The sequence below is a fragment of the Heptranchias perlo genome, unplaced genomic scaffold, assembly GCF_035084215.1.
Source record: "Heptranchias perlo isolate sHepPer1 unplaced genomic scaffold, sHepPer1.hap1 HAP1_SCAFFOLD_60, whole genome shotgun sequence".
Lineage (NCBI taxonomy): Eukaryota > Metazoa > Chordata > Chondrichthyes > Hexanchiformes > Hexanchidae > Heptranchias > Heptranchias perlo.
In genome coordinates this window covers 1,342,384-1,368,999 of record NW_027139623.1, presented here as the reverse complement: position 1 = coordinate 1,368,999, position 26,616 = coordinate 1,342,384, and the positions used below count along the sequence as shown (strand labels likewise).

At 44.5% G+C, this 26,616-nt stretch overlaps 1 protein-coding gene and 1 non-coding gene across 3 annotated transcripts; one reads left to right on the top strand and one right to left on the bottom strand.

The window, feature by feature from the left end:
* Positions 1-14,003: 14,003 nt before the first annotated feature.
* On the bottom strand, positions 14,004-22,003 carry LOC137316724 (zinc finger protein 436-like). Of its 2 annotated transcripts, none has more exons than XM_067980576.1 (3): positions 21,755-22,003; positions 21,066-21,152; positions 14,004-15,360 (listed from the first exon to the last, which is right to left on the bottom strand). In XM_067980576.1, exon 3 carries the CDS (start codon positions 15,008-15,010, stop codon positions 14,168-14,170), a length of 843 nt encoding a protein of 280 aa, XP_067836677.1. In that variant the 5' UTR covers positions 15,011-15,360; positions 21,066-21,152; positions 21,755-22,003; the 3' UTR covers positions 14,004-14,167. The 2 variants fall into 2 exon arrangements, with proteins under 2 accessions (XP_067836677.1, XP_067836678.1); XM_067980577.1 differs by having other exon boundaries at positions 21,822-22,003.
* Positions 22,004-25,671: 3,668 nt separating this feature from the next.
* On the top strand, positions 25,672-25,743 carry trnag-ucc (transfer RNA glycine (anticodon UCC)). Its single transcript has one exon. It is a non-coding gene; the product is annotated as a tRNA-Gly (tRNA).
* The last annotated feature ends 873 nt before the right edge of the window (positions 25,744-26,616 follow it).

Genomic DNA, 26,616 nt, shown 5'->3' with positions numbered 1-26,616 from the left:
AGAGGATACATTAATTCTCTATTACTCTATCACTGATCCTCACAACCAGAGGATACAGTAATTCTCTATTACTCTATCACTGATCCTCACAACCAGACGATGCAGTAATTCTCTATTTCTCTATCACTGATCCTCACACCAGAGGATAGAGTAATTCTCTATTGCTCTATCACTGATCCTCACAACCAGAGGATACAGTAATTCCCTATTACTCTATCATTGATCCTCACAACCAGAGGATACAATAATTCCCTATTACTCTATTACTGATCCTCACAACCAGGCGATACAGTAATTCTCTCTTACTCTATCAGTGATGCTCACAACCAGAGGATACAGTAATTCTCTATTACTCTATCGCTGATCCTCACAACCGGAGGATACAGTAATTCTCTATTACTCTATCACTGATCCTCACAACCAGAGGATACAGCAATTCGCTATTACTCTATCACTGATCCTCACAACCAGAGGATACAGCAATTCTCTATTACTCTATCACTGATCCTCACAACCAGAGGATACAGTAATTCTCTGTTACTCTATCACTGATCCTCACACGAGAGGATACAGTAATTTTCTATTACTCTATTACTGATCCTCACAACCAGGCGATACAGTAATTCTCTATTACTCTATCACTGATCCTCACAACCAGAGGATACAGTAATTCTCTATTACTCTATCACTGATCCTCACAACCAGAGGATACAGTAATTCTCTATTACTCTATCACTGATCCTCACAACCAGAGGATACAGTAATTCTCTATTACTCTATCAAACAACTTCATGATTTGAAATTTAAGTTTCCTCTCCTCCATTTCCATAGAAAAATTCCCGGAATTTCACGTCTTTCCTCATACAGCTTCCCTTCCCTGGCCTCATTCGAGGCAATCAACATTGTGCTTTCTATGCGTTGAGTGCAGTTTCTATAATGGCCGTCAAAACTGCAGACTGTACTCTGGATCTACGGGCTTTAACCAAAGAGAGTCACTCATAAAGCTGCATCATATTAAGAGAGTAGGAATAAATGGGTCTTTTGAAACAGAGCGCAGGAATAAATGGGTCTTTTTCGGGGTGGCAGGCGGTGACTGGTGATGTGCCCCAGGGATCAGTGCTTAGGCCCCAACTATTCACAATATATATCAATCATTTGGGTGAGGAAACCAAATGTAATATTTCCAAGTTTTCTGACGACACAAAACTTGGTGGGATTGTGAGTTGTGAGGAGGATGCAAAGCGGCTTCAAGGCGAATTAGGCAAGTTGAATGAATGGGCAAATACATGGCAGATGCAGTATAACGTGACGGAAGCAAAAACAGAAAGGCACAGTATTATGTTAATGATGATAAATTGGGAAATGTTGATGTACAAAGGGACATGGGTGTCCTTGTACAACAGTCACTGAAAGCAAACATGCAGGTGCAGCAAGCAGTTCGGAAGGCGAATGGTGTGTTGGCCTTCATTACAAGAGGATTTGAGTACAGGATCGAGGATGTCTTACTGCAGTTTTACCCGTCCTTGGTGAGACCACACCTGGAGTATACTGTGCAGTTTTGGTTTCCTTACCTAAGAAAGGATATACTTGCCATAGAGGGAGTGCAGAGAAGGTTCACCAGACTGGTTCCTGGGATGGCAGGACCGTCGCATGAGGAGAGATTGGGTCAACTGGGCCTGTATTCACGAGCGTTTCGAAGAATGAGAGGGGATCTCATTGAAAGGTATAAAGTTCTGATTGAATGCAGGGAGGATGTTTCCTCTGGCTGAGGGGTCACAGTCTCAGGATACGGGGTAGGACATTTAGGACTGAGATGAGGAGAAATTTATTCACTCAGAGGCTGGTGAACATGCAGAATTCTCTACCACAGAAGGCTGTGGAGGCCAAGTCACTGAATATATTAAAGAAGGAGCTCGATAGATTTCTAGACACAAAAGGCATCAAGGGGTATGGGGAGAGAGCGGGTATATGGTCTTGAGATAGAGGATCAGCCATGATCATATTGAATGGCGGAGCCGGCTCGAAGGCCCCAATGGCCCTACTCCTGCTCCTGTTTTCTATATTTATATGTTCCTATCAGCCCGAGCCAGAAGTAAACCAGGTTTTACCAAAGAGAGAAAAGACAAATAACTAATAAACCTTCACCCTGGTCACTGTAACTGGTCTCATTATACATAGACGACTCCCTAAAGGCTGCCTCCGCAGTCCATTTGTCCCATTTTTGACAGCCCTGCCTTCAGCGATATCCATGCACTAGAATGCCCTCTATTGCAATGCGATGGTTGTAGATAAACCGAGTTATGTTGTTCAAACAATACAGTGTCCACAAGTAATGGCCAATGTTAATTTATCTCAACAAGTCCGTCTATTATATAAATCTTTTTCTGGTACAAAAATATTAGCCCAGAAATTAGATTTGTTCATTCAGTGGACAACTAATGAACACAGTCCAATGAAAGTTAACAACAACTCGCATTCACAGACCGCCTTTAATGTAATAAACATTCCCAGGGGGCTTCACGGAGGGGTGGGTAAAAACGGGCACTAAAGGAATAAGAAGATATCAGGAGGACTGGTGAAAAAACCTTGGTCAAAGAGTGGGTGTAAGGAGGGTGTAAAATGAAGAGAAGCAAATGGACAGACGGAGGGAATAAGGTTGGTTTTTGAAAGTAGAATTTAGTTGTCTGAAGGAATGGCCGCCAATGGTGAGATGAAGAGAGTGGAGGATGGTAAAATATAACAATAACTACTTGTATTTATACAGCGGATTTAACATAGATTAATATCCTAAGGCGATTTACTGAAGTATAATCGGACAAAAATGGACCCCCGGCCAAAGAAGGAGATATTAGGAGGGATAACAAAATCATGAAGCAAGGGATTAGTAATGTTGGTTTCAGGGATAAATATTATCCAGGAAAGCAGGATAACTCCCCTGTTCTTTTTCCAATACTTCTGTGGAATCTTTTACATCTACTTGAGAGGGCAGATAGGTTTTCCGTTTAACATGTCCTAAGAAAGTGAACACCTGCGACAGTCCAGTGCTCCCTCAGTGATGCACTGCAATGTCAGCCTGAATTATGTGTTCAAGTCTCTGTGACTGAACTCATAACCTTCTAACTCAGAAGCGAGACTGCTGCCAGTGAACCACGGCTGAAACCTGAAAGGTGGAGAGGGAGATAGAGTGGTACAGAGTGGGAATCCTGGAGCGTGGATATGGCTGAAGGCACGGCTGTCAAAAGTAGGGCAAATGGACTGAGGCTGCACAAGCGGCCACAGGTGGAGGAGCAGAGTCTTTGGCAGGGGCTGCGGGGCTGGATGAGGTTACAGAGATAGGGAGGGGTGAGGCCCCGGTGGATTTAAGTGTAAGAAAGAATAAAAATAAACTACAGGCTTAGGAGACTGGAAGCCATTGAGAATTTGGATGATTAGTGATGGACTCTCCAATCAAAAAGAGAGGAGAATGGATGAAATCAGTCGAAATGATGTGGAGATTGTGGGGTCAAAGATCATGAGTTCCCAATTTTTTACTGGCTGAATTCGTGGCTCATCTAAACAGAATGTCGCTCTGACAACACAAAGAAGTTGGAAGTCCAGCTGAAAACTGGTCCATGTCTGTGGACAATGTCACCAAAGGGCAGCATGTAGATGAGGAAGAGGAGGGAGCAAAGGATTGAACCTTTGGAGACATCAGATATAACGGTGATAGGGTGGGAAGAGAAGCTTCTCCTGGCTATGATCAGATAGGTGAGTGGAACCAAGCGAGGGATGTCCCACCAAAAGAGGCCAACGATCGATGAATGAGGAGGTGACGGGTGGGTTTCCTGTAGGTGTTGAGGAGAGGGCGGAGATTGGGAGAGGTGGGCCATGGATGAAAATGTGAACTATTGGGCGATCAGGAACTAGGAGTCAGTGAGGGTCAGTGACCTGCTGCTGGTTGGAAGGTGGAGGGTGGCTGGCCGTCAGGAGTGAACTGGAGGAATGGGGTCTGGAGGGGACAGAGGCATTGATGAGGGTTTCAATGACAATTGGCTGAGGAATGAATGAAGGCGGGTGAGGGAAGCGGGTTTACACCGGACCAATTTACTGGAGCCATCAACCAATGTAAAATAAACGGGTAAACATCTGCAGTAAAATAACGGAGAGAGGAATGGCAATAAAGCTCGTTCAGTGTCCAACCCCCAATATCACCCACTGTCATTTCTCGGCTACAATCCTCAACGTGCCCTTTAACTGTCCCTGTGCCAGAGACACAAAATTCATATTTTGACCGAGAATCTGCAGGAACAGTGAAACGGGTCTGTTTGTGCCCCTGGATTCAGTGTACATTCAGAGAAATCGGTAAAATTTATAGATGAATCGTCAGGAGTGAACATGATCAATACAATTATATGAAAACTGTAAATGTAGCCGCTCATTGTTGTTGGACCAGTCCTTTCTGAGCACAGCTTTTAACTTTATTCCTGAGAGAGGTCTCATTAAGATAATGTTCTGGACATTGAGATGTTTGCGATATATCCACGTCATTATTTACATTGGAGACAAAGCTGCTGATGCAATGTATTTGTTTCGGCGACTGTAAGTAATAGCAATGATCCAGGGTATAACCGTGTCAGTGGAGATTCATCCTCTGTATAAATCAGGGCTTGTTGCAATGTATCAGTTCAGAGTGCCTGCCGGAGCTGCGGTTTTCAGTTCAACAGAAGTCACTGCTTCTCACAGAAATGGGATATTCAGCAATTTTTCAGATTGAACGCATTTACTATCCTGTTCTTGCAGCCATTGGAGTTCCAGGTAAGCCGTTATCTCATCTGTGAATATTGTAAATCGGTGTTAACTGTGCTGCTGTACTTGGTTAATTATTTTTTCTCCCACCATATTTTACGCAGCCAGCCGTTCTCTTATTTCAGTTGAATGATAGATTGTTTAAAGTCTCTGCTCTTTTGGTCTTGTCGGAGCTGCATTATATCTGTAATGAACATTGTATTTCCAACCCTGGCACTGTTACTGAACTCTTCTTTGTACTCAATATACTGTTGATTAATGGTATGTCCTTAACTTCAAAACGTTCAGTCTTGTAACAGCTGAATTATATCTGTTATGATCTTTACATATCCAACACAGTCATTGTTACTGGATTATTCTCTGCACTGAATTTATTGTGGAATAACGGTCCATCCTTCGGTCCTGTAGCAATTGCATTATTTCTGCCGTGAACACTGTTTATCCAACCCTGGCATTGTTACTGGATTATTCTCTGTACTGAATGCATTGGAATCAGGTGTGTGGGTTAAGAGATGGTATCAGACCATCAGGAACTGGAACAGTTTCATGTTGTGAAATATATTTCCATAAATGTGTTTTCAGTGATTGATAATGAGACAGCTCACGGTCTCAGTGTTACAAGGAGGCAGCGCAATGTCCTCCCTCCACAATAACATGGTTCAGTTTAACTGGGATTTCAATCTACTTATTGGTTCTCACTGTTATGAAATATTTCGTTATGTGTGTGTCTGTCACAGCTCCAGAAGTCTGGCTGCTGAACTGAGTTTGCTGCTGATTCTTTCACATCTCATTCTCTGCTTCACTGTGGATGAATTCACTGTAAAATGCAATGTTTTGAAGTTATGTTGTATCAGTTTGAACTTTATCTGTTGGAATCAGGAGCCTTTCTATTTATCTGTAGATGATAAGTTGCAGCGGTGATGTTGGTGTTTTGTTAATTGAACAATGCCGCCATCTAACGCTGTACTTTGTAATTACAGGAGAAGGAATTTCAATCATTGTGAGGTGTGTCTGGAACAGGCATTCGATTCTGTTTATTCCATACATTGTAGATGAAGTGAACAGTGCAGGTGAACAGGTGGCGACTTGGATGGTCTGAAGAAACATTCACAGAGACTTCACCATTTAACAAACTGACACTAAGAATAGGATCGTTGGAACACGGGGCTGGTGAAGAGAAAGCAGGCGCAGGATGTTAGGATTTACTCGGATGTGAAAAGCGGCATAGAGAGAGAGTAGAGAGAGTGCGGAGAGCTGGAGATGGGCGTTAGAGAACGCGAATGAGATGGAAAACGAAAGGGGGAGAGAAGGATCGAGAGGAATAGAGAGAGACAGAGAGAGACGCATGGAGAATGAGGGAGAGAGAGAGAGATACACACAAACAGAATGGGACAGAGGGGGAGAGAGACAGAGCGACAGCGATGTGAATAATTCACCGGAATGAATTACTGAAACATCCAGTACAATTATGAAAATGAAATGTGAATTGAAGGTGTTATTATGATGTTGTCAGATTGTGAGAGTTTTATTGTACTCTCTCCGGGTGTGTTTATCACTATCAGGTCCTCAGTCTGTTTATGTGAATATTCCGTTCACTTGTTTACTGACTGAATAAATAAACAAAACTGAAATGTATTTTATGAATAAAATCAGTGATTTGTTGATAGCATTGAATTATTAGGATGCTGTATTCTAGAAGCCATGTGTCAGCTTCAAAGAACGAGGTTAATTTAATAATTGGATTTTATTTTAATTTTAATTGAATGTGCGAAGTGAATTTATTGGAAATATTATGCAACCAATAACCACAAAAAATAAAATTTGAATTCATTAATTGCCTTGTGTTACTGGGACGAGTAGATTAGATTTCCTCCAACTGCAGTCTCTCCCGGTGAATCCCAGCCTCTCCTCCCGCTTCATTGAATTCTCTGCCTCCTTATTCATTCTTTCATTTGATCCGCTTTTCCAAACCACGTGCTCCTGTCTCCCCTCCAGTTCTTATGCCATTTTCCTTGTCTCCCTCCGAATCTCACTTACTGCCTCGGCCTCCAACAGCCTCTTCCAATCCGATCCGAAGCCTCAAACTCACCGCCATGGATGTCAGTCTTCCTCGACTTGTGCCAGCCCCTGTCGGCTCTCTTCACCCAGAGTAACAAACCAGCAGCACCTCCCCCTGTCCCATCACCTTCCAGGCTCTCAGTCACTTTCCCGTCCATCTGGAGCCCAAATTCGGATTTAATCTATTGGATTCACTGTCCGTAAAACCCCTTCTCCCTTGCCCACCGGCTCTGCGCCCTCTCTCGTCTCTTTGAGTGGATCCGGTGCTCACTTTATTCACTTTCTGTATCAATTTCCCAATTCATTGTTTATAATTGTGTTTAAAAACATTTCTCTGCCCGAAAGCGCTGCCCAGGTCAGTGAATCAGTTTCCACCGTTTGATGCAGCAACAAAGCTGGAAATTTCACCCTGATCCTCTCAAACTGCCGCTTTGTCTCCAGGTCTGATCAGTAATTTCTCTGCTTCCGTTTCTCTCTCTTACAGTTAACTTGGTGGCGATTGTGATCCTGTCCCGAGGAAAGTGCGGCCTCTCCAAATGTATCACTCGCTACCTGGTGGGAATGGCGGCGGCCGATCTCCTGGTCATTATCACTGATGTGATATTGAGGGTGACTGGTAGGATATATTTCCCAGTTTCATTCTTGACCATTACCCCCGTGTGCCGTCTTATTGTCACCATGACTTTTTCAGCCACAGTGGCCTCTGTCTGGTTCACAGTGGTTTTCACCTTTGATCGATTTGTGGCCATTTGTTGTCAGAAGCTGAAAACAAAATATTGCACCGAGAAAACGGCGGCTGTTGTTATCGGGGTGGTGAGTGCGCTGAGCTGTTTACTAAACATTCCCTGGTACTTTGTATTTGATCCGGAATATATAATGGACAATGTACCCCGGGGTTGTGTCTGGAAACCGACCTTTTTCACTTCACCCACATGGACAGCGTTTGACTTGTTTCATCTTGTGTTAATGCCTTGTCTCCCATTCATTCTGATTTTGCTGTTCAATGTTCTCACCGCCAGGCACATTTTAGCGGCCAGTAGAGTCCGCAGGGGACTCCGGGGCCGCAGCAATGGAGAGAATCACAAGGATCCAGAGATGGAGAACCGAAGGAAATCCATCATTTTACTCTTCAGTATATCAGGCAGTTTTATATTGTTATGGAGCACATTCGTTTTTTATGTTATCTCTCTGCATACAAAAAACGCCCAGTACTATACGGCCAGTGACATTGAGTCAGCCGGATTCATGCTTCAACTTCTCAGTTCCTGCACCAACACGTGTATTTATGCTGTGACCCAGACTAAATTCAGAGAGGAGCTGAAGAACGGGGTGAAATACCCACTGAATCTAATTGTTACATTAGTTAAATCATAGAAACGTCTCAAGACTTTTCATCCGAAATTGCATAAAAAGTCAATGAGAGTGGATTTTCCGGTTTGGCGGTGGTGTAAGTCGGCGGTAGCTGATCGGCCGCCTGTTATTCACTGCGCCTGATTTTACTATCTATTGACATCAATGAGCTCACTAAAGTAACTGATATCAATCCAATACTTCAAATAAATTTGGAAACAGCGGACAGGAATTATATTTTACCCGACAAATGCGGTGTTGTGAAATGATACAAGATGTGATTCTAACATGAAATGGTTTGCTGTTATTAGTCTGTAAATAATACAATTTCAATATTAAATGTTTAATCCTGAAATGAATAAAATATGAATTTCCCATCACACACACTGCCCGGTGGGATGGACTGAGGTTGAGCTGTCAGGGTCCTGTTCATTGGGACATTTGTTTTGACCAGAACAGAATAATAATGGACCAACACCCGGACCGTTACTAACTGGTAAAATATTAATGTAATTTCAAACTCCAGTGGGGAGTTCCGGATATCGTTTCCTCTCTGAGCTGCTGTGCAGCAATGTTTACTCACTGCAGGGAGTTTAATGGGACATGAGGCTGGGCCTGGTTACACAGATCTATAAGGAAACCTCCTGATATATTTCTGAGACGATCAGGAGGCGGGAGATTTCTCACGGCCGCAGCAGGCCAATGGAAAGCTCTCCTGCTCCTCCTCGCCACACAAAATATATGTTAAAAAAAACTTCTCAGTGTTCTGGATCACTCAATGCCCATCGATAGGGCGGCTCCTCCTCCCATTTGTAACTGACATTAAATGGTGTCCCGTTTACGTCATAATACTCTGATTTACATATTACACGTGGTCTGACCCGGAAACAGGTGGGTGTTGCTCCGGCCGCTCTTCTCAGGACCCGACCCACGGTGGTGGAGGCAGGAACTCCAACGTTAAAGGGGCGGTAAGTGACCTGACACCATTTACTCGCCTCTACCGCCCCATTTCCGCCCGGCGGGGATGCATAAAATCGGCCACACCTTTCCTGACCTCCGCCCTCGTATCAATCTTCGATGCCCATAAGCTGGTCCATTGTCTCAAACTGCACCGGTTCACAACACGTGGAGGGAAATTTTCATCATCGCTGGGGGCTGAACCGATGGAGTGGATCACCTCCCCCCCCCGCCCTTAACGAACCGGCCCGATTTTAATTTCTGCTCCGTCAGTTTACCGCCCAAGCAGTGAAGGTGAAATTACCCCCTACGTCTCTGACCCCAAGCTTCTACAGGTGTGTGAAAGACATCAGACAGTGTTCGCCAAACACTAACATGAATGTGGGCGAATGGATCCATGTATTCGGGTAAAAGGTGATAACCTCCATCCACAGAGACAGGATCACTATACAATGGAGTCGAAGAGGGGTTCACCCCCGACAGCAGTGGGACACACTGAAGCGAGGTGCGGCCTAGGCAAAGGCTCTATGGGGAAAGGCCACTGTGTAAGGCTATTTCACCTTGTATTGTACATCATGTCCGAGAAAATATATACTGTGTGTTGAATTGTAAAAATAGAATCGTAGTGTGCACGATCTGTATTGATTGTTTTGAATTGTAACTGGAATATTTACATTGATCTGTGTGTATTCATTGTTTTTATGAATTAAACTATATTTTGAAATACAAAAAAAAGTTCCAATCTCGCCGTCTCTGTTGTTATTGGACAGTGAAGAGAGTAAACACTGCCAGACTGTAAAGATGCGGGGAGTAATACAAAGAGCATCTGTCGGGACTGTCGAGGAGCAAAGCGGCTTTGGTGTCCAGGTGCACCAATCAGTAAAAGTCTGTTATTATTGGATGGCGAAGATTGGAAATCTAGTGCACATGTATCAAAAACAACATTGAAGATCCCAATTTCGAGGCTGTCATATCCCAAGGAATAGAAAGATATGCTGTTAGGGTTAGATGAAGAAGGGTGACAGGAGGCTCATGCAGAGCATAAACACCGGCCTTCTGTACATTCACTTGGCACCAAGTGAGAAATAGGAGACTTTTCTTAACGGTGAGAAACTAGAGACTGTAGAGGAGCAAAGGGGTTTAAGTGTCCAGGTACACCAATCACAAAAAGGGAGTGCACATGTACCAAAATAATTTTAAATTTCGAGGCTGTCGTATCCCAAGGTACCACTGTCAGGTACTTCGCCAACTCTCTGGAAATTGCTGATACAATCAGGCCCCACAGCCTCCCTCGCTGGTCCATTCCATACATCTGCATTAAAAAAAGGTACATTCAAGCATTCTGCTCATCCGAAGCCCCAGGTCGAGAAGACTGATAGTCGCGGGAGGACCCAGACCATCAGCCTTATGTGAGTTTAGACATTTCTGTTTTAAATTCAGATTATTGTATTTGCAGTTTTTTTCCCTTTTTGGTACATTTCTAATTTTATTTCATTCATGAACATTTTGCATTTTAAACAAATTCTCCAAACCCTGTGCGCAGTGAGTGCTGAATCCGGGCCCTTTGATTGACAGCTCTCTCCTCCCGCCGTCTCCTGGGCTGACACCTTCCACCACGTGACACTCTGAAGCGTCACTCACCTTTGCGCGCTGACGTCACGAGGCGTATGTGCCGCTCGGGCCAGAGGGATGCCGCACATGCGCCGCGCGGTTCCTGTGCCGCGTTCCCTCAGCAACAGGCCGGGAAGATGATGGCGGGCGGGCGGTGCTGTGGGCGGGGGCGAGGCCGACAGAGGGAGGGCCCGCACCCGGGAGTGGCCTGAGAGGGGAGGGTGGGGTGACGGGGGAAGTTACTCGGGGCCTCCTGAATCTCCACTCTGTCAGCGCCCGGTGTCGAGCTGGGCTCGGGGGGGAGTCACTCTCCCGCCTCCCCGTCAAACGGGCCGTGGGTCGGAGCCCAAAAGTGAGCGAGAATCAAACAGCACAGAGAGAGGCCGCTCGGCCCATCGCGCCCGTGCCGGCCCTGTGAAAGAGGCCGCTCGGCCCATCGTGCCTGTGCCGGCCCTGTGAAAGAGGCCGCTCGGCCCATCGTGCCTGTGCCGGCCCTGTGAAAGAGGCCGCTCGGCCCATCGCGCCTGTGCCGGCCCTGTGAAAGAGCGATCCCATTAGTCCCACTCCCCCCTGCTCTTTCCCCACAGTCCCGCAAATTTCCCCCCTTCAAGGATTGACCCGATTCCCTTTTGAAAGTTATTATTGAATCTGCTCCCACCGCCCTTTCAGGCAGTGAATTCCAGATCAGAACAACTCGCTGCCTAAAAACATTCTCCTCATCTCCCTCTGGCTCTTTTCCCAATTCCCTTCAATCTGTGTCCTCTGGTTACCGACCCTCCCGCCTGTGGCAACAGTTTCTCCCCATCGACTCCATGAAAACCCCTCCTCATTTTCAACCCCTCTCTTAAATCTCCCCTTAACCGTCTCTGCTCTCAGGAGAACAATCCCAGCTTCTCCAGTCTCTCCCGGGAACTGAAGTCCCTCATCCCCGGTACCATTCTGGTAAATCTCCCCTGAACCTTCTCTGCTCCAAAGAGAGTAATCGCAGCTTCTCTATTCTCTCCTCATAATTATTATTATTTATTAAGTGGGTTGTGCTGGGTATCTGGAAGCTGTAATTCGGTGAGTAGAAAGCAGTGGGAGGATAAGTCTGCAGATTGATTTTGGGAGATGGTGAAGACGGTGATCGTGGATTCAGACAAGGGAGGGAGGTGGTCTTTGAGACCGTCCGTGCTCTGTTATAAGATCTCACTGTGTGTGTCTTGTTCCAGCCGTTCCCATTTGTACCTGTGACCTGACTGGCGGAGTCTGCGAACTCGACTGCTGCTGTGACCCTGACTGTTCCCCCGTGGACGTCAATGTCTTCCCCACATGTCTGCCGGGCAGTGAACCGTAAGTTTCTGTTCGTGTGTTACTACATTGGCTCCCGATCCGACAAAGCCTCGATTTTAAGACCCTCGTCCTATTTTTCAAATCCCTCCATGGTCTTCGGCCTCTCCCGATCTCTGTAACCTCCTCGAATACCGATTTCATCTCGACCAAAAACCCGATGTCACTCCACCCTATCATGGATTCTACCCCACCCATTTACCTCCTCCACAGCCCATGTACACTGGAAGAACAGTCAGTGCTGGGTCAGTCTGTCCTGTTATACACACAGTCAGTGCTGCGACACTCAGTCCTGTTCGACACACATTCAGTGCTGGGACACTCAGTCCTGTTATACACACATTCAGTGCTGGGACACTCAGTCCTGTTATACACACATTCAGTGCTGGGACACTCAGTCCTGTTATACACACAGTCAGTGCTGGGACACTCAGTCCAGTTATACACACAGTCTGTGCTGGGACACTCAGTCCTGTTATACACACACAGTCAGTGCTGGGACACTCAGTCCTGTTATACACACAGTCAGTGCTGGGACACTCAGTCCTGTTAGACACACATTCAGTGCTGGGACACTCAGTCCTGTTAGACACACATTCAGTGCTGGGACACTCAGTCCTGTTATACACACAGTCAGTGCTGGGACACTCAGTCCTGTTATACACACAGTCTGTGCTGGGACACTCAGTCCTGTTATACACACAGTCAGTGCTGGGACACTCAGTCCTGTTATACGCACAGTCTGTGCTGGGACACTCAGTCCTGTTATACACACAGTCTGTGCTGGGACACTCAGTCCTGTTATACACACAGTCTGTGCTGGGACACTCAGTCCTCTTATACACACAGTCTGTGCTGGGACACTCAGTCCTGTTATACACACAGTCTGTGCTGGGACACTCAGTCCTGTTATACACACAGTCTGTGCTGGGACACTCTGTCCTGTTATACACACAGTCTGTGCTGGGACACTCTGTCCTGTTATACACACAGTCTGTGCTGGGACACTCTGTCCTGTTATACACACAGTCTGTGCTGGGACACTCTGTCCTGTTATACACACAGTCTGTGCTGGGACACTCTGTCCTGTTATACACACAGTCTGTGCTGGGACACTCTGTCCTGTTATACACACAGTCAATGCTGGGACACTCAGTCCTGTTATACACACAGTCAATGCTGGGACACACAGTCTGTGCTGGGACACTCAGTCCTGTTATACACACAGTCAATGCTGGGACACTCAGTCCTGTTATACACACAGTCAGTGCTGGGACAGTCAGCCTTGTTATATACACAGTCATTGCTGGGACACTCAGTCCTGTTATACATACAGTCAGTGCTGGGACAGTCAGTCCTGTTGTACACACTGTCAGTGCTGGGACAGTCAGTCTTGTTATACACACAGTCAGTGCTGGGACATATTGGATATATTGGCCTTGGAGGGGGTACAGTGCAAATTCACCAGAATGACACTGGGGCTTGAAGGGGTCAATTATAAGGACCGGTTGTATAGACTTGGTTTGCATTACCTTGAGTTTAGAAGTTTGAGGGGTGATCTGATCCAGATATTTAAAATTATAAAGGGATTCGATAGGGTAGAAATAGAAACTATTTTCTCTGGTGGGGGAATCCAGAACAAGAGGTCATAAACTTAAATTTAGAGCTGTGAGGTCCAGGAATGAAATCAGGAAACTCTTTTTCACACAAGGGTAGTGGAAATCTGCTCAGGCTGATTGAAGTGGACCCTGTGATATAATAAAATTTTCTGTCCTGTCAGAGTTGGACATCTTGTAGATCCATCTTTTAAAATGGTGGAGGAACTCAGTTCCAAGATGGATTCCACTCACTTCATCATCAGTCCTCAATCAGCTTGTCTTATCATCGAGATATCAAGCACTAGAAATACTGTGTTTAAAAGAAAGCTGATTTATTTGACACTTGTACAGAATATTAAACGCCAGCCCAGTTAAAGGGATCATTAACATCAGAAACAAACCCCAACTGTCAGAATGAACATGGTTCAGTCCTGGATGTGATTAACATCAGCAATAACAGCAGAATCCAACCCCTGCAGTCACATGTGAACTCGCTGGTGACTCAGCAGGTGGGATGATTGAGTGAATCCCATCCCACACACGGAGCAGGTGATGGGCCTCTCCCCAGTGTGAATACGTTCATGTCTCAGCAGATCCCACGTTCTTTTAAAGCTCTTCTCACAGTTTGAACATTTAAAGGGTCTCTTATCAGTGTGAACAAGTTGGTGTTCAATGAGGCCGGATGAACAAGTGAATTCCTTCCCAGACACGGAGCAGGTGAATGGCCTCTCCCCAGTGTGAACTCGCTGGTGTGTCAGCAGGGTGGATGACTGAATGATTCTCTTCCCACATATGAAGCAGGTGAACGGCCTCTCCCCATTGTGAACTCGCTGTTGTGTCAGCAGGGTGGATGACTGAGCGAATCCCTTCCCGCACAGGGAGCAGGTGAATGGCCTCTCCCCGATGTGAACTTGCTGATGTCTCAGCAGGTGGAATGATTTTGTGAAATTCTTCCCACACACGGAGCAGGTGAACAGCCTCTCCCCAGTGTGGACTCGCTGGTGTATCAGTCGGCTGGATGACCGAGTGAATCCCTTCCCACACACGGAGCAGGTGAACGGCCTCTCCCCAGTGTGAGTACGTTGGTGTGTCAGAAGATCACTTTTTCTTTTAAAGCTCTTCTCACAGACAGAACATTTAAAAAGTCTCTTATCAGTGTGAACAAGCTGATGTTCAATGAGGTGGGATGACTGAGTGAATCCGCTCCCACACACGGAGCAGGTGAACGGCCTCTCCCCAGTGTGTCTGCGTCGATGAGTTTCCAGCCGGGATGAGTAACTGAATCCCCTCCCACAGTCCCCACATTTCCACGGTTTCTCCATGGTGCGGGTGTCCTCTCTCTCCACGTTGGAGATCAGTCGAAGTCTCGTCTGCACAGAGAACACGTGTCTCGTTTCTCCCCACTGTGAATGGTGTGATGTTTTTTTCAGGCTGTGTAACTGGTGAAAGCTCTTCCCACAGTCAGTGCACTGGAACACTCTCAATCGGGTGTGTGTGTCTCGCTGCTATTGCAGTCACAGTGATGTTTGAAATGTTTTCCCACAGATCGAACAGATCAACATTTCTCCTATATTTTAAGGCCGATAATCTTCAGGTGCTGGTGAATGGAGTCAGATCTTGACGTGATGTTTGGTTTGAGTTTCTCGTCTGCAAATCCGCCCCTTGTAATACCCTGTAAAAGGAGATAACAAAAGTCCTCACTGTGAATACAGGATAGAAATTCAGAACAGGCAATTCCAGTTCCTATGGAACATTCTTCCCGCTCATTCCCCCAGACTGTAAATCCCCGTCCACACACTCACCCTCCTCCCTCTGCTGAAAGCCAAACCGATCGCACCACCTCCAACATTTTTCCTTCTATTTAAGTTTTCTCTCTCTCCTGAAGATCCCGACTGTGACTGGGTTCAGTTCTACACTCAGTGGTTCCCCTCCCTCTCCTCCCCTGAAGGTGCTGACTCTGACTGGGTTCAGTTCTGCACTAAATGGTTCCCCTCCCTCTCCTCCCCTGAAGTTGCTGACTCTGGTTGGATTCAGTTCTACACTCACTGATTCCCCTCTCCTCTCCTGAATATGCTGACTCTGGCTGTGTGTATATGCTCTGCCCCTCATTTCCACACAATGTCCCTCCCTATAGCTGCCTGTATGCCGTCCATCTCCCAATTTTGGCGACAGACTCTCCCTGACCAGTCACCATTTCTCCTTCATTTAAAGATTTTCCTTGACCTATCACAATTTCTCCTTCATTTTCAGACACTCCCTGATCAAACACAATTTCTCCTACATTTATAGACGCTCCCTGACACTTCAGCATTTCTCCTTCATTTGCAAACACTCCCTGACCCGTCAGCATGTCCCTTCATTAATAGACACTCCCTGAGCCATCACTTTTTGTCCTTCAGATATCGACACGACCTGACCTGTCAACAATTCTCCTGCATTTACAGACACTCCCGGACCAATCACCGTTCCTCCTTCATTTACAGACACCCCCTGACCAGTCACCATTTTGCCTTCATTTACAGACAATCCCAGAACAAACACCATTTCTCCTTCATTTGCAGACACTGCCTGACAAGTCACCATTTCTCCATCATTTACAGACACTGCCTCATCTGTCACCATTTCTCCCTCCTTTATAGACACTCCGTCACCCGTCACCATTTCGCCTTCATTTTTAGACACTCCCTGACCTGTCACCATGTCTTCTCCCATTTATAATACTCCCTTACCAGACACCATTTCAAATTCATTTATAGACACTCCCTGACACGTCACCATTTCTCTTTCATTTATAGATATTCCCTGACCCTTCACCGTTTTTCCTTCATGTATAGACACTCCCTTACCAGACACCATGTTTCCATCATTTACAGACACTCCCTAACCAAACAATTTTTCCTGGCACTTTACATGATTGTGAGGTTTATTCTGTATCTGTCGGTCTCTGATAATGTGTGTGAGTATGAGATTCATTCTGTTCCTGTCAGTCTCTGGTATTGTATGTGATTGTGGGGTTTATTCTGTATCTGTCAGTCTCTGATACTGTATATGAGTGTGGTGTTTATTCTGTATTTGTCTGTCTCTGGTACTGTATATGAGTGGGGGGTATATACTGTATCTGTCTGTCCCTGGTACTGTATATGAGTGGGTGGTACATATTGTATCTGTCTGTCTCTGACACTGTATGTGAATGTGGGGATTATTCAGTATCTGTCTGTCTCTGATACTGGAAATAAGTGTGGTTTTTGTTCTGTATCTCTCTGTCTCTGGTACTGTTTGAATGTGGGGTTTATTCTGCATTTGTCAGTCTCTGGTACTGTATATGAGTGTGGGGTTTATTCTGTATCTGTCAGTCTCTGGTACTGTGTGAGAGTGTGGGATTCATTCTGTGCCTGTCAGTCTGTGGTACTGTACCTGTGTGGGGTTTATTCTGTATTTTTCAGTCGCTGATACTGTACATGAGTTTGGGGTTTATTCAGCATCTGTCTGTCTCTGATACTGGAAATGATTGTGGTTTTTGTTCTGTATCTGTCAGTCTCTGGTGCTGTATTTGATTGTGAGATTCATTCTGTATCTGTCAGTCTCGGGTACTGTGTGTGAGTTTGGGATTCATTCTGTATCTGTCTGTCTCTGGTACTGGAAATGAGTGTGGGGTTTATTCTGCATCTGTCTGTCTCTGGTACTGTTCGAATGTGGGGTTTATTCTGTATCTGTCAGTCTCTGCTGCTGTATGTGAGTGTGGGGTTTATTCAGTATTCCGTCTGACTCTGGTACTGTATATGAATGTGGGGTTTATTCTGTATCTGTCAGTCTCTGGTACTGTGTGTGAATTTGGGATTCATTCTGTATCTGTCTGTCTCTGGTACTGCAAATGAGTGTGGGGCTCATTCTTTATTTGTCTGTGTCTGGTACTGTACATAAATGTGAGGATTATTCTGTATCTGTCAGTCTCTGGTACTGTGTGTGAGTGTGGGATACATTCTGTGCCTGTCAGTCTGTGGTACTGTACGTGTGTGGGGTTTATTCTGTATCTGTCTGTAACGGGTACTGTATGCGAGTGTCAGGTTTATTCTGCTTCTGACTGTCTCTGGTGCTGTCTCTGAGTGTGTGGTTTATTCTGTACTTCTCAGTCTCTGACACTGTATATAAGTGTGGGGTTTATAATGTATCTGGTACTGTACATGAGTATGTGGTTTATTCTGTATCTGTCTGTCTCTGGTACTGTGTATGAGTGTGGGATTCATTCTGTATCTGTCAGTCTCTGGTACTGCAAATGAGTGTGGGGTTCATTCTTTATTTGTCTGTGTCTGGTACTGAATATAAATGTGAGGGTTATTCTGTATCTGTCAGTCTCTGGTACTGTGTGTGAGTGTGGGATACAATCTGTGCCTGTCAGTCTGTGGTACTGTACGTGTGTGGGGTTTATTCTGTATCTGTCTGTAACGGGTACTGTATGCGAGTGTCAGGTTTATTCTGCTTCTGACTGTCTCTGGTGCTGTATAGGAGTGTGTGGATTATTCTGTACTTCTCAGTCTCTGACACTGTATATAAGTGTGGGGTTTATACTGTATCTGGTACTGTACATGAGTATGTGGTTTATTCTGTATCTGTCTGTCTCTGGTACTGTGTATGAGTGTGGGATTCATTCTGTTTCTGTCTGTCTCTGGTGCTGTATGCAAATGTGGGGTTTCTCCTGTATCTGTCAGTCTCTGATACTGTATGTGAGTTTAGGATACATTCTGTATCTGTCAGTCTCAGCTAATTTATGTCAGTCTGGGTTTCATTCTATAATTCAGTCTCTGAGACCATGTGCAAGTCTGGATTCATTCTATATTCTTATTTCAGTTTACATTATTGTATTTGAAACTATATCTTTAATACTTTAAAGTATATGCAGTATTTATCGAGTGTTTAATTTGTAAATATTGATACACTTTTGGATTTTCTTTAATCAAACAACGTGTGTGAGTTTTGGAGTAGTATTACATCTTCATCTCTGAACTCTGTTGTGAATGATAATGTACCTTTCAATCTGTTCATGGTGAAATTATTTAACTGGTATATAATGTGTAGCTCAGTCGATAATAATGGAATTAATTCTGTATCTCAGTCTGACACTGAGATTTTTGGACTGGAATGTAATATATAGCTCAGCCTGCACTAATAGATTTGATAATGTATCAATCAGTCTGTTACTGTATGAGATTTTTGGACTGGTGTGTAACATGTAGCTCAGTCTGTGCGAATGGAATTGATGTATCTTTGAGTCTGGTATGGTCTGACAGTGTTGGACTGCTATATAATGTTTGGCTCAGTCTGCACAAATGGAATTGATACATTATCATTCAATCTGACACTAAGATTTTTGGACTGGCATGTTATGTGTAACTCAGTCTGCAGTAATTTGACTTAGAGATTCATTCTGTATTTGTCTGACTGTTACTTTGTGATTCATTCTGTATCTGTCAGCCTGTTGTACTGTGTGTGAGTGTAGGATTCATTCTCTATATGTCAGTCCCTGGTACTGTATGTGAATGAGATTCATTCTGTTCCTGTCAGTCTGTGGCACCGTGTGTGAATTTGGGATTAATTCCATATCTGTCAGTGTCTGGTGCTGTATGTGAGTGAGACATTCATTCCATTTCCATCAATCTCTGATACTGTATATGAGTGATATATATACTGTATCTGTCAGTCTGTGCTACTGTATGTGAGTGTGGGATTCGTTCTGTATCTGTCAGTCACTTGTACATTGTGTGAGTGAGGGATTCATTTTATATGTCAGTCTCTGGCACTGGATCTGAGTATGAGATTCATTATTTATCTGTATCTAATTTGTATCTCAGTTTACAGCATGGTGCTCAAAACTGTATCTTTAATACCTAAATGTATAAATAATTTTTCCCAGTATTTAAGTGGTAGATAATCATATCCTTTAAAATCTGATGCTGTCGGTCATAATCAGAGAATGAGTGCACTTTTTGGGCTACTACTAAATCTGCATCGATGTGAACACAGTTGTGATTTAGTGTATCTTCCAAACTGATATGGTGACATTTTTGAACTTGTTTACAATGTGTAGCTCAGTCTGCATAAATGGAACACTGTATATTTCACTTTGAATCTGTATTGGTCTTTTGTATTGGTATATAATATGTAGCTCAGTCTGCACTAATGGAATTGATACTGTATCTTTCAATCTGACACTGAGATTTGTGGACTGGTCCCTAATTTGTAACTCAGTCTGCACGAATGTAGGTGACTGTGAGATTCATTTTGTATCTCTCAGTCCGTGATACTGTGTGGGATTTATTGTGTATCTTGTGAGTAGTTTGTTTGAGTTTGCGATTCATTCAATATATACAGTCTCTGATGCTGTGTGAGTGTGGGATTCAGACTTTATCTGCCAGTCTCTGCTACATTATGAGATATTTGGGATTCATTTTATGTCAACTTTGGTACCATAAAAGAGTGTGAGATTTATTCTGTATCTGTCTATAATTATTCTCTCTGATTACATTATAGTGTTCAATACTGTAGCTTTAATATCTTCATGTTTAAATAGTTTTTTCTCATTTAATTGGTAAATATGGCTAAACTTTAGAATTTCATGCTGGAGGTTTTTAATCAGATAATTTGTGTATCTTTGGACTACTGTTAAATCAATATCTCTGTGTACTATTGTGAATGGTAATATATATTTCAAACTGATAATGATTTTTGAATTGGTATATAATGTGTAGTTCAGTCTGTACTATTGTAATCGATACTGTGTTTTTCAGTCTAATATTGTATGAGATTTTTGGACTGGTATGTAATGTGTATCTCAGTCTGCACTAATAGAATTGACACTGTATCTTTAACTCTCATACTATGAGTGTATTATAAACTGGTTTCTAATTTCTTTCTCAGGTTACACTGTCACAGCATTTCTCGGTCTGATACTGCAGATGAGTTTTGGACTTGGCTGCAATTTGTATCTCATGATACACTATTCAAATGGATACTGCATGTATTAAAGTCACATGTGCGAGTTGTGGGGTGGTATTCAATTGGAATCTCAGGGTACATTATTGGGGTTCATTCTGTCCCTTTCAATTGAGTACCATGTGTGATTTCTATCTGGTATTTAATGTTGCCCTATTGTGAGATTGACACAGTGCCTTTCAATCCGAGAGTGTGATTTTGGACTGGGCTTTATGTATCCACCTGTCAGCGGGACTGAGTTAGGGGGAAATGGAACAGTGTCTGCCTCACCTGCTCTGTTTGACAGTGAGATTGAAAATGTGTCCCTGGGTCTTGGGATCAGTGTGGGACTGACGACTTCTGCTGTCTGAGACTGTGGAGCTGATGAGCTGTCTGTGATTCCGTACTTACTGTGTGTGAGAAGGAGCTGGCTGCACTGTTCCTTGTGCCTCGGGTGGAGGAAACATCACATTCATTCTGGATCCTTCAAGGATTTGCCTGTAGAAAGAAAATTATCTCTTGTTACTCAGGAACAGGTGAGGTAGAAAATACAAAAGTGATCAGTTTAATATCTCTGTTAATGATCATTTTGAATATCCACAAATGAAAACCAGTGATACAAACAGTGTCAATGTCTGACTCCACTGCAGTACTGCAACACTCAGTTTCTGCACACCAGGTGTGTTCGACGATTTTAAAACAATTTCGTGACATCCAGACACAACCCAACCCCTGCACTGATCCGTGAATGGGACTACCCGATGGGGCAGGGACCTTTTTAACCGGTCAGGTTTCTCAACTCCTCGAACATGGGACTAACCGTTCACCCGAAACCAAGCAACCGCTGTTTAAAATGTGTCCTTCACACTTCTCACCTGGTGCCTGCAATAGATACTGTTTGTCTAACTCCCCACATCCTGACTGTTCACTGTCCAGTAACGGGGTGAGACTGGAACTGAACCAGGAACATTCACCACTGATTTGGGGAGAGAAAGCAGCAATGATTTTAAATAGCAGGTTCTTCCCATTCTGTCTCCCTTCCCCTGGACACACCCTGGACACACCCAGCCCGAGAATGACCTCTCCCTTCCCCCGCTCACTCCATGTTCCGGGACCAGTTCCTTATCCACTCCGCCTCTTACAAACAGCCCCCGGACTCCCCCTGACCTTCCCCCGGACTCAATGCCGATCTCTGAGCCCATCTGCGGACACGGTCCCGAAGCGATGAGCTGCTGTAACGAGGCTGCTCTTTGCTCCCTTCCCCCGGGGGCCGTGATCTCTCCATTCCCGGCTGTTTTAAACCATCTTCTTCCGCTCACTGAGGGAATGGCGCCCACAGGCCGAGCTGGGGGAGGGGAGCGCGCATGCGCTCTTCTGCTCACCAACGGCCAGCGCTGGGGGCGGGGCTGAGTCACGCATGCGCAGATATCTGGTTTAATTCCCAATACAAAAATCGATGGAAACTTTCCCCAATTGGAATTTTTCAGAGTCTGAGCAAAGGAAGTGGGTCTGGGGGAAAGGTCAGAGGGAATGGGGTCCACAGGCAGTGCAGGAACAGGCACCAGAATGGGAAACAGATGGGATTCCACCAGTGCCTAACGCTGGAATCCAGACTGACTTTACAATCTCTAACTATTAAACTAGATGTTTCCATCCCTGCTGTTTCTCTCGGTATCTTTTGATGGTAAAGAGCCTTTCAGTGATAAAGTGGGCGGCTCTGAAATGAGCCAATGGGCTCTGTTCATTCTTGGACCCTTTTATGATGAAACTGACGCGTGAGGAAGAAACTGGAGGAAGGATTTCTCAAACCAATCCTGGAAAAACATGGAGGAAAGAGTGAGTCGGTGTGTTTGTCGGGACCATGTAGGATTAATATCCGATAGCAGAAGTCCCAGATTAATTTAATCAGAGTAATACTCTCGATGACTGAGAGTAATACCGAACGTCCCTCTGCTGCAAAACAGAATAAAGTACAACAGGCAAGAGAGAGTCAAATGTGGCCCATTGTTTTTTCACTCTCTGAACTGAGGGTGGGATTAATAGTGTGTCTGCCTCTGGTCCAATATCAGTGAGAGATGAGATTGCATCTTTTGTCTCTCCAATGGGATCTTTCTGGATAACACTTAGCTTTGCAGCTCAGTCTGCAACTGATACTCTGGCACTGTGTCTCTCCGCGCTATCTCTCACCGTATCTGTCTCGCTTTATCTCGCTTTCTGGTGCTGGAGATGAACACACTGATAGGAAGTGTAAGACTGACAGTGTATGTTTGTCTTTCTCTAATGCTGGACATGAAGGTGTGATATTGTCTGATATAAAACAGAGGGAATGGGATGTCCGGGCCGGGCCTCACTGTAACTGGGGATGTGTTCGGCTCCAGTCCCAGTTCAAGGTCATCATCTTTTCCCAGATTGAGGGCAAGTGTCTCTGTGAGAAGGTAACACTGGTGGAGAAACTCCGCGTCATAACTCAAACCCCAACAGATGAGATTCTCAACATCAGCTGGAATAAAGTGTTTGTGAACTGCTGAACCCGTCTGGGAGGGAATGTGTGGGGAGATAGAATCGGGTCTGGGACTGAAATGGAAGGAGGCGGGTTGACTTGTTAACGAAGGGATTGTATTTCGGCAGGAATATTACTGACTGTTAATTGCAACGGGGCTTATTTAAAAGCTCCGGATTTCTGGAAATCTTTGAATATGAAGCCCGAGTCTGTAAGGGTTTGTGCGGAGCGCTGTGTTTCGGTTCTATTATCGATAAACGGTTTGAAATTGGCGGATGGAGAAAGCTGGAGGTGGAGCTGGAAGATCAGAGGCCGCTCTCTGCTCTGTTTTTCACTGTCTCCTCCGCTCCCTCCCTCTCTGTTCAATCCCCCATATGGAACCAAAGCGGATAGCTGGACTCTAAACTCGGTTCATTAGTCAACAAGACAAAAGGCGAGTAATGTTTCTGATCTCCTGAGCACCAGGCAATTCACTGTTATTTGTTTCTGTGCAGAGTTACATTTCAATGATTCCCCAGTGTGTTTAATGCGTTATGTAAATAATCTAACAAAATAGAACAGAAAGGGAGCGAAGCGCTGAATCCCACAGATGTAGAAAGGTTAGTCGAGCAGTTCTGGTGATGCTTTACGAGCCCAGCATGGCAAGTATTTCAAATAAACACAAGAAATCTGGTGATGTGTGGACTGGGGTCCATAAGTCACCATTTAAATTACCGGACTGTGGTCGGTGCCCTGACTCCAGTCCCATTAATACCTCATCTCGGCTACAACGAGAATAAAGCAGCTCAAAGCCACGCTGGTAGCATGATATCAGCGTCTCCCTTCAGACAGTAACCAGCCCTTTCACAGATACAGTGGGTGGCTCTGAAAAGAGCCTTTACATCGAGTTACATCGAAACTACGGCACAGAAACAGGCCATTCGGCCCAACTGGTCTGTGTTGCCGTTTATGCTCCACACGAGGCTGCTCCCTCCCTACTTCATCTAACTCTATCAGAATACCCTTCGATTCCCTCCTTCCTCATGTGTTTCTCTAGCTTCCCCTTAAATGCACCTGTGCTATTTGCCTGAGCTGCTCCTTGTGGTAGCATTTTCCACATTCTAACCACTCTTTGGGTAAAGCAGTTTCTCCTGAATTCCCTATTGGATTTATTAGCGACTATTTTATATTTATTACCTTTAGTTTTGGACTCCCCACAAGTGGAAACATTTTCTCTATGTCTACCCTATGAAACCCTATCATAAGACCTCTATCAAGTCACCCCTCAGCCTTCTCTTTTCGAGTGAAAAGACCCCCAGTCTGTTCAGCATTTCCCAATAAGAATATCCTCTCATTTCTCGTATCATGAGAATCTTTTTTGCACCTTCTAAGTCCTTTATATAATATGGAGACCAGAACTGTGCACAGTACTCCAAGTGTGGTCGAACCAAAGTTCCATACTATTTTAACATAACTTCTTTGATTTTCAATTCTATCTCTCTAGAATGAATCTCATTGTTTGATTTGCCTTTTTGTGACCTTATTAACTTGCGTCGCTACTTTCAGTAATTTTTATATCTGTACCACGAGATCCATTTGCTACTCTAGCCCGTTTCGACTCTTATTATCCAAGCAGTGTGTGACCTCCTTATTCTTCATTCTGCAACTTTATTAATGTCCTCTTGCATTTTGATGCATTCTTCCTTTGTATTAACTACATCGCCCAATTTGTTGTCGTCCACAAATTTTGAAATTGTACTTCCGATTCTCGAGTCCCGAATTGTTAATGTAAATTGTGAACGGTGGTCCTAACACCGATCCCTGTGGAACTCCACTTCCCACCTTTTTGACAATCTGAGTAACTACCCTTAACCTCTATTCTCTGTTTTCTGTTTTGTTGCCAGCTTGCAAACCATTCTATCACCTGTCCCTGAACCCACGTGCTCTGAACTTAGCCATGAGTGGACAATGCATTACCTTATCGAAGGCCTTCGGAAAATCCAAATATATTGCATCAATTACATGAACCTTGCTCTCCTTGGGTCTCTCTCAGAGTGTTTACACTGCCCGCTCACCCTCACTGATATTCTATCTTTGAACTGCTGTAATATTGTCCTTTAGTAATATTGCTGCTCCTCCTCCTTTCCCTCTTTCCCTTTCCTTTCTAACGATCTTATAGACTTGAATATGAAGCTGCCATTCGTGCCCAGCTGGTAGTCAGGTCTCTGTAATGATTTAATGTAATTATCTAACTTTACTCAATGGCTGATGTGAGCTGCGGCAAAATGTATTTCCAGCCGGTCAAGTATTGCAGGTATCGACTGTCTCTTCAGTCCGATATCAGGTGAAGAATTACTGGCTGTTGTGTAATTTCCATTGATTGGGGGTTGGCGTCATCTACTGGGCGGAAACGGGAACTGCAACAGAGCGAGAAAGGATCCGTCAGAAACCAGTTTCAATGAAGAACAAAATCCAACAGCCTGCAGTGTCTGTTCAGGGTCTGATGTTTGAGAGCAATTTGATCATCCCTGATTGTCAGCGATGGTGGTATAGTGGTGAGCATAGCTGCCTTCCAAGCAGTTAACCCGGGTTCGATTCCCGGCCATCGCATTTCAGTATTCTTATTAAATTATTTCCATCATTAAGTTTGCCATCGAATTTGTTGCAGTTCAGCTGGATATTGTTTCCAAAACATAAACTGGTATAATTACAGCAAAATGTTTTCAACGTTAATTTATTTTTCCTATAGAAGGAATAGATGACAAATATACTGGAAATAGTGAGCTACCAAGGGTCTAATGAGAGTGAGGAAGGCAAATGATATGTTAGCTTTTATTGCAAGGGTGTTGCAATATAAGAGGAATGAGGACTTGCTGCAATTGTACTATGAGGACATATTGTGTAAAATTGGCCTATATTCGCTGGAGTTTAGAAGAATGAGAGATGATCGCATTGAAACGTGTAAAATTATCAGACGGCTTGACAGGATAGATGCGGAGAGGCTGATTCCCCTGACTGGAGAGTCAAGAACTTGAGGTCAGAGTATCAAGATAAGGGATTGGCCATTTAGCATGGACATGAGGAAAAATTACTTCACTCAAAGGGTTGTGAATCTTTGGAATTCTCCACCCCAGAGGGCTGTGGATGCTCAGTCGTTGAATGTATTCAAAGCTGAGATCGATAGATTTTTGGACGCGAATAGAATCAAGGGATATGGGGATGGGGCGGGAAAGTGGAGATGAGGTCGAAGATCAGCCATGATCTGATTGAATGGCGGAGCAGGCTCGCGGGGCCGTATGGCCTACTCCTGCTCCTATTTCTTATATTCTTATGAAGAGAGCCTTTTATACAAGTGTGCTGATGACACTAAGTTAGCTTGCACCGTCAATATTATAGATGGGAGCAGAAAGTTGCAAAGGACATTGATAGATTAAGTGAGTGGGTGAAATTGTGGCAGCTGGAGTTCAACGTGGGGAAGTGTGA